The 15,812-nt window shown below is 48.8% G+C and overlaps 1 protein-coding gene across 2 annotated transcripts in view; it reads left to right on the forward strand.

Annotated features, from left to right (window-relative positions):
- The first annotated feature begins 3,120 nt into the window (after positions 1 to 3,120).
- The window catches only part of ANAPC13 (anaphase promoting complex subunit 13), a 29,148-nt gene continuing 16,456 nt past the window's right edge, over positions 3,121 to 15,812 (forward strand). Inside the window, exon 1 of one of the 2 annotated variants that reach the window (XM_040442737.1) lies at positions 3,121 to 3,244. Coding sequence is in view for 1 of the 2 variants with exons in the window: in XM_040442736.1 (XP_040298670.1) it covers positions 3,242 to 3,251 (10 nt within the window). In the remaining variant the exon portion in view is untranslated. Of the gene's footprint in view, positions 3,252 to 15,812 lie in introns of both variants that reach the window. The other variant, XM_040442736.1, reaches the window with a different exon arrangement.

Below are 15,812 nucleotides of genomic sequence, written 5' to 3' on the forward strand. Positions count from 1 at the left end.
GTAGGGCCACCTTAGGGTGTCTTTATATGCGACATAGCTCCCAATTACCATTCCAGCGAAATCCGCTCTCCAAAAGCCATATGGCGCTTCTTCCACTTTGAAGCCTGCTGTGCGCCCATACATCAGTTTATGAGCACACATGGGGTGTTTCTGTAAACTCCAGATTCAGGGTAATAGATTTTGAGTTTTGTTTGGCTGTTAACCCTTGATCTGTTGCAGAAAAATTAGATTAACATTTAAAATCTGCTAAGAAAAGTGCATTTTTGAAATTTAATTCCCAATTTCCATTAATCCTTGTGGGGTACCTAAAGGGTTAACAAAGTTTGTAAAATTAGTTTTGAATAGCTTGAGGGGTGTAGTTTCTAAAATTGGATGATTAATGGGTGGTTTCTAATATGTAAGCCCCAGAAAGTGACTTCATAACTGAACTGGTTCTGAAAAAATTAGGTTTTGTAAATTTTCTTAAAAATGTTAAAGGGATTCTGTCACCAAGTTTTGGGCTATAGATATGCGGACATGCACGGCTAGATCGCTGCTAGCATGTCCGCAATATACCTGTCCTATAGCGCTGTGTGCTTTTATTTTCTTTAAAAAAGGATTTTAGAGATATGTAAATTAGTCTTGTAAGGAGCCCAAGGGGCTGTACGAACCTTCCTGGTGCCCAGCCACGCCCGCCTGTGAAGGAGCCCAGCACCGCCTGTGTCCTCCGAATCTCCTCCTTTCGTCACCGATAGATTGCCGTAATCTCGCGATGCGCGAGCTCGCGCAGTTCTTTCCCTGAGGCTGATGCCAGCACAGGGAAGGAACACTATACCGACACTGCGCATGCGCGAGCTCGTGCATTGCGAGATTACGGCAATCTATCGGTGATGAAAGGAGGAGATTCGGAGGACGCAGGCGGTGCTGGGCTCCTTCACAGGCGGGCGTGGCTGGGCACCAAGAAGGTTAGTACAGCCCCTTGGGCACTTACAAGACTAATTTACATATCTCTAAAATCCTTTTTTAAAGAAAATAAAAGGACACAGCCCTATAGGACAGGTATATTGCGGACATGCTAGCGGCGATCTAGCCGTGCATGTCCGCAGCTCTATAACCGAAAACGAGGTGACCGAATCCCTTTAAGATTCGCTTTTAAACTTCTAAGCCTTCTGAAGTCCCAAAAAATAAAATTTCATTTTCAAAATGATCCAAACATGAAGTAGACATATGGGGAAAGTAAAGTAATAACTATTTGTGGAGGTATTACTATGTATTATAAAAGAAGAGAAATTTAAATTTAGAAATTTGCTATTTTTTCAAATTTTTGGTGATATTTGGTATTTTTTTATAAATCAAAATGAAATATATTGACTCAAATTTACTACTGTCATGAAGTACCATTTGTGACGAGAAAACAATCTCAGAATGGCTTTGATAAGTAAAAACGTTTTAAGGTTATTACCACATAAAGTGACACATGTCAGATTTGCAAAACATGGCCTGGGCAGGAAGGTGAAAACAGGCCAGGGGTTGAAGGGGTTAACTTCTCTTAATTAGATAGCCTCACCCTAATTACTCACCTGTGCAACACCCTGAACAAGGAAGAGAGAGAAACAAGGAATCACAGTATACCCTCAGCTGCTATGGAATAAACCTGTCACAGTGTACAACCAGACTCCACTGCCCAGGTCAGGCACAGCCCCAGAAATGCTCTCACAGATACTCCCTCACGTAATCTAAAGTTACACACTTAGGGTACTTTCACACTAGCATTTTTGTTTTCCGGTATTGAGTTCCGTCACATGGGCTCAATACCGGAAAAAAACTGATCAGTTTTATGCTAATGCATTCTGAATGGAGAGCAATCTGTTCAGGATGCATCAGTTCAGTCCCTTTTACGTTTTTTGGACGGAGAAAATACCGCAGCATGCTGCAGTTTTATCTACGGCCAAAAATTCTGAACACTTGCCGGAACGGACATTGAAGTGTATTAGTGCCGGATCCAGCATTAAGCGTTCCGGCAAAATGCGTCTGGCTTTTCGGTCTGCGCATGCGTAGACCTTCAAAAATGCAAAACAAAATTAATACCGGATCAGTTTTTCCGGATGACAGCGGAGAGACGGATCCGGTATTTCAATGCATTTGTCAGACGGATCCGCATCCGGATCCGTCTGACAAATGCCATCCAGATTTGCGTCCAGATTGCTACGGAACACAAACACACACTTGAAATCAAACACGCGAACGCTCATAAACTCGCTTTGTTTGTCTGTATAAGTGCAGCTCTCAAACCAGGCGGCTTTATCCCCCCTCTGGATTCAAATTGAAAATATGATTTTTAGCCAAAAATAAGTTAAATGCAATCATTAAAAAAATTGACTCCAAAGGTGTACATGCACAGATCCACAAAATACAGATGTGGTCCATGTGTCATCTACATTTTTTGTGGATCCATTGACTTCAATGGGTCCCCAGTCCGTACACGGCATCTTCTGCCTTTTTGTGGAACAGATACATGGATGCGGAAAGCACACGGATCATCCATGTCTGTTCCACAAAACGATAGAATATATCCGCAAAATGCAGCCATTTAAAATAATGAGTTTGCAAATAAAACGCGGAACGGCGCACAGACGGCATCTGTATTTTGTGGCTCCGTGATGTGCATGGGGCCTTAGGAGCCTCCTGACAACCCATAAGGGCGCCTTCTGTCCCGGTTTCTTTCATGTGAATAGGGGTGGCTTTTCCCGTGACACAATCTGTCATACGTGAAGAAGCGCTAGGATTAGGGCTGAGCCAACTTGTGTTTTCAGGTTCAAGGTTCAGGTCATCTAAGTCCATTATGGATTCTGCCACCACAAACCATAAGTTGCGATCCGTGATGGCGGAATTCTTAGATAAACCAAACCCGACCCTCGTACGCTTGAAAACCCTAGGAGATATACTATAAGGCTCCTACTGTGGGGATGTGGACATCTCCTCTAAACCTGTCTCACAGCACATTCAGAGCCTTATAAAAATGAAAGCTGTAATCTGATTGGTTGCTGTGGGCTCAGCCACATATTCAGACTTCCGCTGACTGACTAGAGCTGCGGGCGGGGCTGTCATTGCTGCCAGAGTCCAGCACAGCGCAGAGAGGCGCGATCACGTGATCTACTACGTGACTGAGGTGCGCTCTTCCGGGAGTAAGCCTCGGTCATGTGACACTGACGCCGGTCACGTGAGGCTTGTGGCGCGCCCTACTGAAGCGGAGCTCCCTCGCATGGTGACTGGTGAGTCAGCCGGTGGACAGGCTAATCCTGGCGGCGCACATAGCAATAATGCAGAGTCGGGGGAGGGGGCAGTGGGCAGTGGGCAGTGGGCAGTGGGCCAGATAGCACTGCCATAGCATGACCATGGCCTCGTAAATACTATCATAGAAGTGCCAGCTGATAAAAGCTGGAGGGATGCGACTGTAAGGGGTTAATCTATTCGCTGGTACCTTCAAGCTAATTACAAATCCCTCCATGTTCTGCTTAGTGCAGATCACAGACTCCAAGTCGACTCCTCCTCACCCTTCGGCTAGGGCTACACGACGACATGTGTAGTGCGACACACAGGGCACAGCTACACCGCGACGTTTCTTATAATGATAGTCTATGGTGTCGCACCGTCGTGTTGCATGGCGAAACTATAGACTATCATTATAAGAATTGTCGCGCGACATATCGGCGTGTAGCACTAGCCTAATGCTGTACGGGGACTTGTCTGTAATGTTATTAACCCCTTAGGCCTCTTTCACACTTGCGTTGTTGGGATCCGGCATGCACTTCCGTTGCCGGAGGTGCCCGCCGGATCCGGAAAAACGCAAGTGTACTGAAAGCATTTGAAGACGGATCCGTCTTCCAAATGCTTTCAGTGTTACTATGGCACCCAGGACGCTATTAAAGTCCTGGCTGCCATAGTAGGAGCGGGGGAGCGGTATACTTACAGTCCGTGCGGCTCCCCGGGCGCTCCAGAATGATGTCAGAGCGTCCCATGCGCATGGATCACGTGATCCATGCGCTTGGGGCGCCCTGACGTCACTCTGAAGCGCCCGGGGAGCCGCACGGACGGTAAGTATGCTGCTCCCCCGCTCCCCGCTACACTTTACCATGGCTGTCAGGACTTTAGCGTCCCGGCAGCCATGGTAACCATTCAGAAAATGCTAAATGTCAGTTCCGGCAATGCGCCGAAACGACGTTTAGCTTAAGGCCGGATCCGGATCAATGCCTTCCAATGGGCATTAATTCCGGATCCGGCCTTGCGGCAAGTGTTCTGGATTTTTGGCCGGAGCAAAAAGCGCAGCATGCTGCGGTATTTTCTCCGGCCAACAAACGTTCCGTTCCGGAACTGAAGACATCCTGATGCATCCTGAACGGATTTCTCTCCATTCAGAATGCATTAGGATAATCCTGATCAGGATTCTTCCGGCATAGAGCCCCGACGACGGAACTCTATGCCGGAAGACAATAACGCAGGTGTGAAAGAGCCCTTAGTAACCAGCCTGTTTTAGGCCTTACTGATCAAGCGTATTTCTTCCTTTTTTTTTTTTTTTTTTATCGTCGACTTCCAAGAGCTATGACTTATTTTTTATTTTTTCCCGTCTATGTAGCTGTATGAGGGCTTGTTTTTTGCAGGACATGTTATAGTTTTTAATGGTGCCATTTTGGGGTACACACAACTTTCTGGGAAGGAGATGGGAAAATCAACAATACTGCCACTGAGTTTTTACGTTATAAATTTTACAGAGTTCATTTTCGGTATCAATAACATAATAATTATGTTTGCAGCAATTCCAAATACCGTACATGTCTTACTACTTTTGTGCAATAAACCCCCCCCCCCACACTTTTTTTTTTAAACTTCATCCACTGTAGGGGATAATTTACATTACATTTATGTAGTGCTGGTGGGGTTACGGACGTTGCGCTACCAAACATATGGGGAGATTTTTTTAATTTTTTAGCAATTGTTTGCATTGAAAAGCGGCTTTAAACAGCCCTGATCAGCACTACTGCCGGTCCGGGCTGTTAGAGCAGGAGTGCGGCTCTCATGTGCAGCGCTTAGACTGGGCCGCCATAAAAAAGCGGTGGCCCCTTAGTGACCTTCGTAAAAAGGCGTATGGGTGGTCATTAAGGGGTTAAAGATGTAAAAATGATTACCAAATTCATTCATTAAAGTCTCACATGACTTGGGTGAAGCTAATTTTGGATTAGCTGTGGCCTAGTAGTGGTGCCCGCTTGCCTTTGCCCTCTCGGGCTGTGTTCCCAATGAGGACTGCGTTTACACAGCGCACTCTGCTGCACGCAATGATTTTTGGTGCTGGCAGAACATGATCACCCGAAGATCCAGCGTTTGCTTGTTGATTGGGTGATTACAATTAATGGGAATCAGAATTTGTCCAAACGCTTATCCCCAATAATCAGCCTGAATATCTGTCCATGTAAAAGGACCTCAAGGGGGTTCTCCATAATAATGACTGTCAAGTGCCAGCCGCCTGCCTCTCTGAACAGACGATTCATACTTGCAGGCTCCCCGTCTCATGGGTCCTTCGTGCTCTGGTGTCCGCAGTGGTGACTTGTTCTGTAGCCACATCACCACTGAAGCCAGTCATTGGTTGCAGCTGAGCATGCCGTGCCAAATATCAACACTGCGGTGACCGGAACATGGAGACAGGGTGGCGGACCGGCATGGCAGGGAGCAGGTAAGTATGAATCTTCTGTTCAGATTGGCAGGCTGCTGGCACTTGAGAAGAAGTCATTATTATGGAGATCCCCCTTTAACAATTAGCCGCATCTGTGCGTCTGGAATAAAAACCTGTTTCCAGGCTCAAATGTAAGTAAATTTACCAGGGCTGGGGTCCCAGCACGACCACTGACATGGCTACGCCCAACTGGCGTACAAAAAGGTAACTTGAGATACTTTTTACGGCTAAAAGGCCCCTTTCACACGGGCGAGTATTCCGCGCGGATGCGATGCGGGAGGTGAACGCATTGCACCCGCACTGAATACCGACCCATTTATTTCTATGGGGCTGTTCAGATGAGCGGTGATTTTCACGCATCACTTATGCGTTGCGCACGTTAATATCATGTGACATGTACTGGCTATATATAATTTTTCTAACCTGTTCACCATGACATACCTCCCTGGAGGAGCTCCTCAGACCGGCTGTGTGGGAGGAGCAGCTACAAAGTGAAAGTAAAAATCCCAGCATGCATTGCAGCGAGCAGTCACATGACATCCCCGCCCACCTGTGGCGTTAAAAAGTTGCAAACTATGTGTTTGCGACTTTTTAACTGTCTTAAAAAAAAAAAAGAAATGGCAGGGAGAGGCGTGACAATGGCAGGGAGAGGCGTGACCAGTCGCCCCCAACAAATTTGTTAATTTTCACCAGTTTTCGAACTCAAATGAATCCGTGCTAACGCTAGCCCGCGAGTGCCGTCAGAAGTCCGCTCCGGCCCCATTCACATTCACTAGTGCCCAGCATGATGCGTTTTTTTATCCGGCCGCCTCTCGGCATGTTTGCCATGCCGTGGCCGCATCTCCGACCTGAATAGGGCCGGGGCGGACTTCTGGCGGCACTCGTGGGCTACTCTTAGCATGGATCACTGTATACAGTGTACAGCGGGTCATGGATCTCTATATGCAGTGGTGGGGGTCACATATCACCATATACAGAGTGCAGGAAGGAGAGGACACATTTATAGATGGTGAGACCAGTGACTGGAGGAGGGGGGGTGAGAGCGGGACAGGAGGGGGGGGTGAGAGCGGAGGGGGGGGGGAGCGTGGTGAGAGCGGGGACAGGAGGGGGGGGGGGGGAGCGTGGTGAGAGCGGGACAGGAGGGGGGGGGGGAGCGTGGTGAGAGCGGGACAGGAGGGGGGGGGAAGCGTGGTGAGAGCGGGACAGGAGGGGGGGGGGGAGCGTGGTGAGAGCGGGACAGGAGGGGGGGGAGCGTGGTGAGAGCGGGACAGGAGGGGGCGTGGCTGCAAATAGCAGGAAAACCAGGCAGATCTTCTTAGGGTACTTTCACACTAACGTTAAAGTAACTGATCAGTTTATCCGGATCCAGCAGGCAGTTATGGTAACGGAACTGCCTGCCGGATCTTCACAAGTACCCTTAAGAAAATACATTACCGTAGTAAGTGTAATATCTCCCTACTTTCTTTTATAGTTTTAATAAGTGCTAACAAAGTGGCCAACCCCTTTAAGTATAATGGGGTTCGGCGGAGATCGATACGCATTCCAGCAGACAAGCGGAGGATTGGCCGGACACAACTCTGCTACATCTGTATATACACTAACAAAAAATAAATAACGCTCCCAGATAGAAATGTTGCATTGCTGTAAAACTCGGCATGCAGTTATGTCTCAGGCAGGTGTGGTCTGATTAGGCACTTTGGGGGTCATTTATTAAGCAGAAATATGCCTATATTAGGTGTATTCCTGGTGCAGATTGCAGGCTCAAAGAACCTTTTCCCCACACACGCCAGGTCTAAAAAAGTGGGTGTGGTGAGGAAGAGGACGGGCCGGTAGGTCTGTCTCTTCTACCATTCTCTACGCATGTTTTAGGCCTCATGCACACGACCGTTGTTTGGGTCCGCATCCAAGCCGTCTGTGCATGACACTATTATGGGGGATCTGTGGATGATGCACTGTTATGGGGTGGGGGATCTGTGGATGGCATTATGATGGTGGTGGGATCTGTGGATGGCATTATGATGATGGGGGGGATCTGTGGATGGCACTGCTATATAACATAACAGTCTCATCCACAGACCCCCCCCCCCCCCATCATAATGCCATGCACAGATTCCTAGGGAGGGGCTGTAGTAGGCGGGGAGAGCGGCGGGGCCGTGCAGGCACTGTACTCTGGCCCCGCCGCTCAGTATGTACTGTATTATACGTAGTGTTAATCATCATATCTAAACTGAGTAATGATGCGCTCCCCATGTGTACCGTACTTACCGGTACACATGTCACGCTCCTGTAGTAAGCGCTAGCAGGCAGGCCGGGCGGCTGTAACTCACGGAGGTCACGTGCCTGCACCGCCTACTTTATGAATAAAGCAGGCAGAGCAGGCACGTGACCTCAGTGAGTTACGGCCGCCCAGTCACCACCAGGGAGCGCCACCCCCAGCGGTATTATCAAAGGGAAATAAAAAATAAACAAACTAGCACCTCCATAATGTATAGATATGAGAACGCAGGTGCATGCTACCTTGGCTGAAATGCAATGCAACAGAACTACAAGTAACAGCACACTGCTGTCACTGTGATAGTTGTGGCTTGTTCTATAGTTCTTGGTTCTTCTGCTCCTGGTGTAATTAACGTTCCCTGATCTATTCCTGGGTGTGGCTTATCAGGTGCCCTCGTTATCGCAGCTATATCTATCTTTGAGCTGTGGGGCTTGGGCCTTGCTAGGTGTAGCACCTTGCTGCTGACCCAGGGGGTTTTGATAGAAGAATGGTGTGTCTTCCCAGGAAATATGACTTGCAGGGGCAGTTCACCTGGGTACCGCTCAGGGAAGTAAAGATATACAGAGAAGGGGAGCAGTAACAATTTTAAAACATAACTTTTAATATGTCTATTCTCCCAAGGTAGGGAGTAAAAGACCCCTTACAAACAAAAAGACAGACAAGACCCCTGGAGGGTTATGCCGCGTATATGACGCTGTATACCCACACAGGTGTCGTCCACCCTAGGCCTATGGTATATTTGCACCAGGGCCTAAAAGGGAAGGACCATGTGATCCCTAATATCTGAAACCCTAAGGGTAATGTCAGGATCAGACATAAAATGGAAAGGTCTTATGTGATCCCTGGTATCTGAAACCCTAAGGGTAATGTCAGGATCAGACATAAAATAAATGGAAAGGTCTTACCAGTTTCTTAGAAGGCCTCACTGAATAACTCCATGTGTGGGTTAATACAGGAGGTGGTCACGATCGGGCAGGAAGGTACGTCAACAGATGTTCATGTAGGGAGGGGATAAGGACGTCCGAAGTGTCCAAACAGCCAGGTATTAGAGTAGCCTCAGAAAAGAAACTCACCCTAGTACCTCCCTACTTGACCTACCTGGCCCTAGTGACCTATCACGGGGTCCGTGCCCCGCAAGGGGTGGCCCCGTCCGGAACCTTGCCCTGATGCGGAATCCCTAAGAAACCCTATCACAAAGTGACTAAGGGCAGGGTCCTGTGTATCAAGGCAGGTGGAGATATAATTAGTCTAAAGTAACATATATCTCAAAATCAATGATGTGAAAAAGTTAAATAGCAATAAGCACAAGAAGAGTGCGTATTAATGGTGATATGTGAGCGTGGGACACGCTCACATATCACCATTAATACGCACTCTTCTTGTGCTTATTGCTATTTAACTTTTTCACATCATTGATTTTGAGATATATGTTACTTTAGACTAATTATATCTCCACCTGCCTTGATACACAGGACCCTGCCCTTAGTCACTTTGTGATAGGGTTTCTTAGGGATTCCGCATCAGGGCAAGGTTCTGGACGGGGCCACCCCTTGCGGGGCACGGACCCCGTGATAGGTCACTAGGGCCAGGTAGGTCAAGTAGGGAGGTACTAGGGTGAGTTTCTTTTCTGAGGCTACTCTAATACCTGGCTGTTTGGACACTTCGGACGTCCTTATCCCCTCCCTACATGAACATCTGTTGACGTACCTTCCTGCCCGATCGTGACCACCTCCTGTATTAACCCACTCATGGAGTTATTCAGTGAGGCCTTCTAAGAAACTGGTAAGACCTTTCCATTTATTTTATGTCTGATCCCTGACATTACCCTTAGGGTTTCAGATACCAGGGATCACATAAGACCTTTCCATTTTATGTCTGATCCTGACATTACCTAGGGTTTCAGATATTAGGGATCACATGGTCCTTCCCTTTTAGGCCCTGGTGCAAATATACCATAGGCCTAGGGTGGACGACACCTGTGTGGGTATACAGCGTCATATACGCGGCATAACCCTCCAGGGGTCTTGTCTGTCTTTTTGTTTGTAAGGGGTCTTTTACTCCCTACCTTGGGAGAATAGACATATTAAAAGTTATGTTTTAAAATTGTTACTGCTCCCCTTCTCTGTATACCCAGGGGTTTTTGCCATCTGCACTTTTGTGGTGTCGCCTGGTAAAGAATTGGTGTTGATTGCCTTGCCTGATACTCTGTTCCATGTTTAGCCTAGCAGTGCCCTAGCTGCATCTGATAGTTTGGCAGTGCTACTGCCTCTGATCCTGTCTAGTGTTGAGCGAACTTGTGTTTTAAGTTCGGCGTCTAAAGTTCGGGTTATCGAAGAACTGCGTTATGGATTCTAAATTCCCTTATGGTCCGTGGTAGCGGAATCCATAACGCCATTCTTCGAGAACCCAAACTTTAGACTCCGAACTTAAAAACACAAGTTCGCTCAACACTAATCCTGTCTGTTCTGTGTCCAGCCTGGCAGTGCTATACTGCTTACAATCCTGTCTGATCCATGTCTGGCCCGGCAGTGCTATACTGCTTCTGATCCTGTAAGTTCCATGTTTAGCCTAGCAGTGCTCTAACTGCATCTGATAGCTTGGCAATGCCTACTGCTTCTGATCCAGTCTGTTCCATGTGTTGCCTGCTGCACCTTACTGCTTCTGCTCCTGTCCTGTGTATGTCCTGCCTTTGTGAGGGCTTCTGGGTTCTCTGGAGGGAGGATCTTTGTGTGCAGCTCTGCCCGAGACAGCCATGCTTCCATTCCACTTAGGATTCAGGCATCTGCTTCTGTGCTGCTTCCCGTTTGTTGTCTGATCCAAGTCATGTGCTTGTTTGGGTTCCAGTCATGTTGTCTGTAGTCATGTTGTCTGTGGTTCTCTGCAGGTAGCGGCCAAGTGCGACCAGTGAGCCCTCGACCCAGTTCATCCCCACCACCAAGGGCTCTGTGAAGAATGTGGCTCACTGGATCTTCACCCTCCTGGATTTTGCCTCTGGTCTGCTGGTGCACTTGGTCGCTACCTGCAGAGAACCACAGACAACAGGACTGGAACCCAAACGAGCACAGGACATGGATCGGACAACAAAAGGGAACCAGCACACAAGCAGATGACTGGATCCCATGCGGAACGGAAGCAGAGCTGCACACAGATAAGTATCCTCCCTCCGGAGGACCCAGGAACCCTCTCACGAAGGCAGGACATACACAGGACAGGAACAGTAAGGCACTAAAGGCAAGACATGGAACAGGCAGGATCAGAAGCAGTAGCACTGCCAAGCTGTCAGACACAGTTATAGCACTGCTAGGCTAAACATGGAACAGAGTGGAACAAGACACAGAACAGGTACAGAACATCAGGTAAGATAACATCAACACCACCAATGCTTTACCAGGCGACACCACATAGAAGGTAGAGATGTCCAGTTCTTGAATGAATCGTTCTCTTGAATCAAATTCTTTCACTGACCGAGTTGATTCATCTGACTGAGCTGATCTGTTTGAAACCGCTCAGTGTGAGGTAGCAGAGACTCTAGCAGCTCTTGTATAACACGATCCTAAAGTGAAGGCTGGGCCCTCCCAACCCACCTGGTTTGCAACCATTTTAATTATATTAATTATCTTGAGTCCTGAGTTTTCCCCACCCCCTGGATGCTTTTTTTTTTATTTTTTTTTTATTTTTTTATTTTTTTATTTAGGGAACCTGTCATTGGGATTTTGTGTATAGTACTGAGGACATGGGTTGCTAGATGGCTGCTAGCACATCCGCAATACCCAGTCCCCATAGCTCTGTGTGCTTTTATTGTGTAAAAAAAAACAACTATTTGATACATATGCAAATTAACCTGATATGTGTCCTGTACGTGAGATGAGTCGGCACAGTTATCCACAGCAGGGCAGCCCGTTCTCCTCACCATTCACTGCTCTGCTGAACGACGCTGACAGCTGACCTCCTCTCCTCCTGAAGGGAGGGGAGGGGGGGGGGGGGGGTCGGCACAGTTACACAGAGCAGCCCGTTCTCACCATTCACTGACCCTGGCTGCGCTGCTGAACGCTGACAACTCCCCTCCTCCACCACCTGAAAGGGGGGGGGGTCGGCACAGTTACACACAGCAGCGCAGCCCCATTCTCCTCACCATTCACTGATTGGGGCTGCGCTGCTGAAGGCTGACAGCTCCTCTCCTCCACCATTCTCCCCCTCTACAGCCGTTGCATACAGAGCATGCGCGGCATTGGGCGGCATGCACGCTCATGTGATGACTGAGCAGGAGGCAAGAAGAAAGAAGAGGAGCTTATGCGCAAGCGCGGCCCAGGGTGGATGTTTCTAGGGGAGACCAAATCAAACACTCGGGTACAATCCACAATATTTGACCTAGAAAGGTAGAAATTTAATAATAGTTTATATTGGCAAAAATGATCATTGGCACATACTTAATAAAATAAGGTATGATCATTAAGATGAGAATACCCCTTTAAGTTCTCCTGCAAAATGTCTTGATAAACTTGGGAATTAATTTTTCCTTCGATAATGGCAATCTGTCCAGGCCCTGACGCAGCAAAGCAGCCCCAATCCATGATGCCCCCACCACCATACTTCACAGTTGGGATGAGGTTTTGATGTTGGTGTGCTGTGCCTCTTTTTCTCCACACATAGTGTTGTGTGTTTCTTCCAAACAACTCCACTTTGGTTTCATCTGTCCACAGAATATTTTGCCAGTACTGCCAGTGCTCCAGACAAAAAAAAAATGACCAGGAGCCATTGGCTCCTAAACTAAAAAATTTAGGAGCCAAATTAAATTTTTTAGTCGCCAAATTTAAAATGCATTTAATTTTAAAAAAAGGACTTTGAGAAAACAGCACCACATACCTCTCACATCCAGGGACATCTTCTGGGGGACAAGGTGACTAAAAATGGCGAATTGCGTGGTTTAGATAATTTTTATTTATTTTTTTCTGTTACGGCCTTCACCGAGCGGAAATATTTTTTAATAATTTTTTTAATTAATATTTTAATAGCTCACACTTTTTGGGACGTGGCGATATGTAATATGTTTATTCTTTATTGTTTGTAAATTTTATATATAAAACTGGGAAGGGGGCCATTTAAACTGTTTTAGTATTTTGGTGTTTTTTTTTGTTTTTTTTTTAAAACTTTTTATTTAATAACCATTTCTTCCCTTAGGGACTAGAACCTGGATCTTTTCATCCCTTGTGCTATTCACCCTGATAGATCTCTATCAGGGTGAATAGGATGTCACACATCTCCCTGCTGCCCTGGGCTCTGTGCACACAGCAGCAGGGAGCTGAACATGGCAGCCAGGGCTTCAGCAGCGTCCTGGCTGCCATGGTACCGATCTGAGCCCCAGCAGTGTAATCTGCCACTGCCACCAATGGAGGGGATGGCACCCTGTGGCCACCATATAACAATGGGGGGGGGGGGGGGACCTTGTGGCCAGTGATAATGGGGGGGGGGGGGGAGGCTTTGGGGGGGGGCGCACTGCACCACCAATGAATGTAATTAAAGAGGACCTTTCATGTGTCCAAAGAATATGAACTTAGTAGCAGGCTGCATAGAGCGGCGCCCAGGGATCTAAGTGCACTTACTATTATTCCTGGGCGCCGCTCCGTTCGCCCGCTGTGGCCCCCGGTATTTTCAACATTCAGAGCAAGGAGGAGGAGACGCCAGTGTCTCTCCTTCTCCCTGACAGCAGCGCTGTCCAATCACAGCGCAGAGCTCAGAGAAAAAAAACTCCCTCGCTCTGAGCTGCGATTGGACAGCGCTGCTGTCATGGAGATGGAGAGACACCTCCTCCTTGCTTTGAATGTTGAAAATACCGGGGGCCACAGCGGGCGAGCGGAGCGGCGCCCAGGAATAATAGTAAGTGCACTTAGATCCCTGGGCGCCGCTCTATGCAGCCTGCTACTTATTCTTTGGACCCATGAAAGGTCCTCTTTAACTCCTTTATACAATTGTCTGCAGTGGTATCACAGACCCGGCACTAGGGTTGGACGATATCAAAAATATTCCCACGATATTAAGAAATTTATCGCGATAACGATATATATCGCGATAAATGCCCATTTAGAAGAAAAAAACACTTGGGGCCACAAGGAGACATTATACTGTATGGGGGCAGCCACAAGGAGACGTTATACTGTATGGGGTAGCCACAAGGAGACGTTACACTGTATGGGGGGGCAACAAGAAGACGTTACACTGTATGGGGGGGGGCACAAGGAGACGTTACACTGTATGGGGCAGCCACAAGGAGACGTAATACTGTATGGGGGCAGCCACAAGGAGATGTACACTGTATGGGGCAGCCACAAGGAGACGTTATACTGTATGGGGGCAGCCACAAGGAGACGTTATACTGTATGGGGGCAGCCGGGCAGCCACAAGGAGACGTTACACTGTATGGGGGCAGCCACAAGGAGACGTTACACTGTATGGGGGCAGCCACAAGGAGACGTTATACTGTATGGGGGCAGCCACAAGGAGACGTTACACTGTATGGGGGCAGCCACAAGGAGACGTTACACTGTATGGGGGCAGCCACAAGGAGACGTTATACTGTATGGGGGCAGCCACAAGGAAACGTTACACTGTATAGGGGCAGCCACAAGGAGACGTTATACTGTATGGGGGCAGACGGGCAGTTCCCCAGCCTCTGATCAGCCCCCCCCAGCCTCTCCCTCTTATCAGCCCCCTCTGGTAACCCCCCCCCCCCCTAGTATTAATCATTGGTGGCAGTGGCCACAGGGTCCCCCTCCCCATCATTGGTGGCAGTGCCCCTTCCCCCCAGTATTAATCATTGCTGGCAGTCGCCACCGGGTCCCCCCCCCCCCCCCCCCATCATTGGTGGCAGTGGGCAGTGCACCACCCCCCCCAGTATTAATCATTGGTGGCAGTGGCCACAGGGTGCCCCCTCCCTTCATTGGTGGCAGTGGGCCCCCCCCCCCCTCCCCAGTATTAATCATTGGAGGGCCACAGGGTCATCCCCCCCATCATTGGTGGCTGTGGGCCCCCTTCCTTCCCCAGTATTAATCATTGGAAGCCACAGGGTCTTCCCCCCGATCATCGGTGGCAGTCGGCCCCCCACTCCTCCCTCCCCAGAATTAATCATTGGAGGCCACAGGGTCGTCCCCCCCATCATTGGTGGCAGTGGGCCCCCCCCTCCTCCCCCCCCCAGTATTAATCATTGGAGGCCAACAGGGTCGTCGTACTCCATCCTCCACCCATCTTTGGTGCAGTTTGCAGTTCCGATCGGAGTCACAGCAGTGTAATGCTGGGGCTCGATCGGTTACCATGGTAGCCAGGCGCTACTGAAGCCCTGGCTGCCATGGTATGTTAGTGAGCAGCATTATACTCACGTGCGTCGTGGCCGCCGGTCGCTCCTTCTTCTGTCTGTGCGGCGCATTGCTAAGGCTTATAGCATTAGCAATGCGCCGCACAGACCTATGAGAAGAAGGAGCGCCCGGCGGCCACGACGCACGTGAGTATAATGCTGCTCACTAACATTCCATGGCAGCCAGGGCTTCAGTAGCGTCCTGGCTACCATGGTAACCGATCGGAGCCCCAGCATTACCCTGCTGGGACTCCGATCGGAACTGCAAACTGCCACCAATGATGGCGGGGGAGAGGGATCCTGTGGCCTCCAATGATTAATACTGGGGAGGGACGAGAGGAGGGGGGGCCCACTGCACCAATGATGGGGGGACGACCCTGTGGCCTCAATGATTAATACTGGGGAGGGAGGGAGGAGGGGGGCACTGCCCACATTCCCGGCACCCGACCTCTGAGAGGACGCTGTGATCACCTGAGGGGTTAATTGCG

The sequence above is a fragment of the Bufo bufo genome, chromosome 8 (assembly GCF_905171765.1).
Source record: "Bufo bufo chromosome 8, aBufBuf1.1, whole genome shotgun sequence".
In the NCBI taxonomy this organism is placed as follows: domain Eukaryota; kingdom Metazoa; phylum Chordata; class Amphibia; order Anura; family Bufonidae; genus Bufo; species Bufo bufo.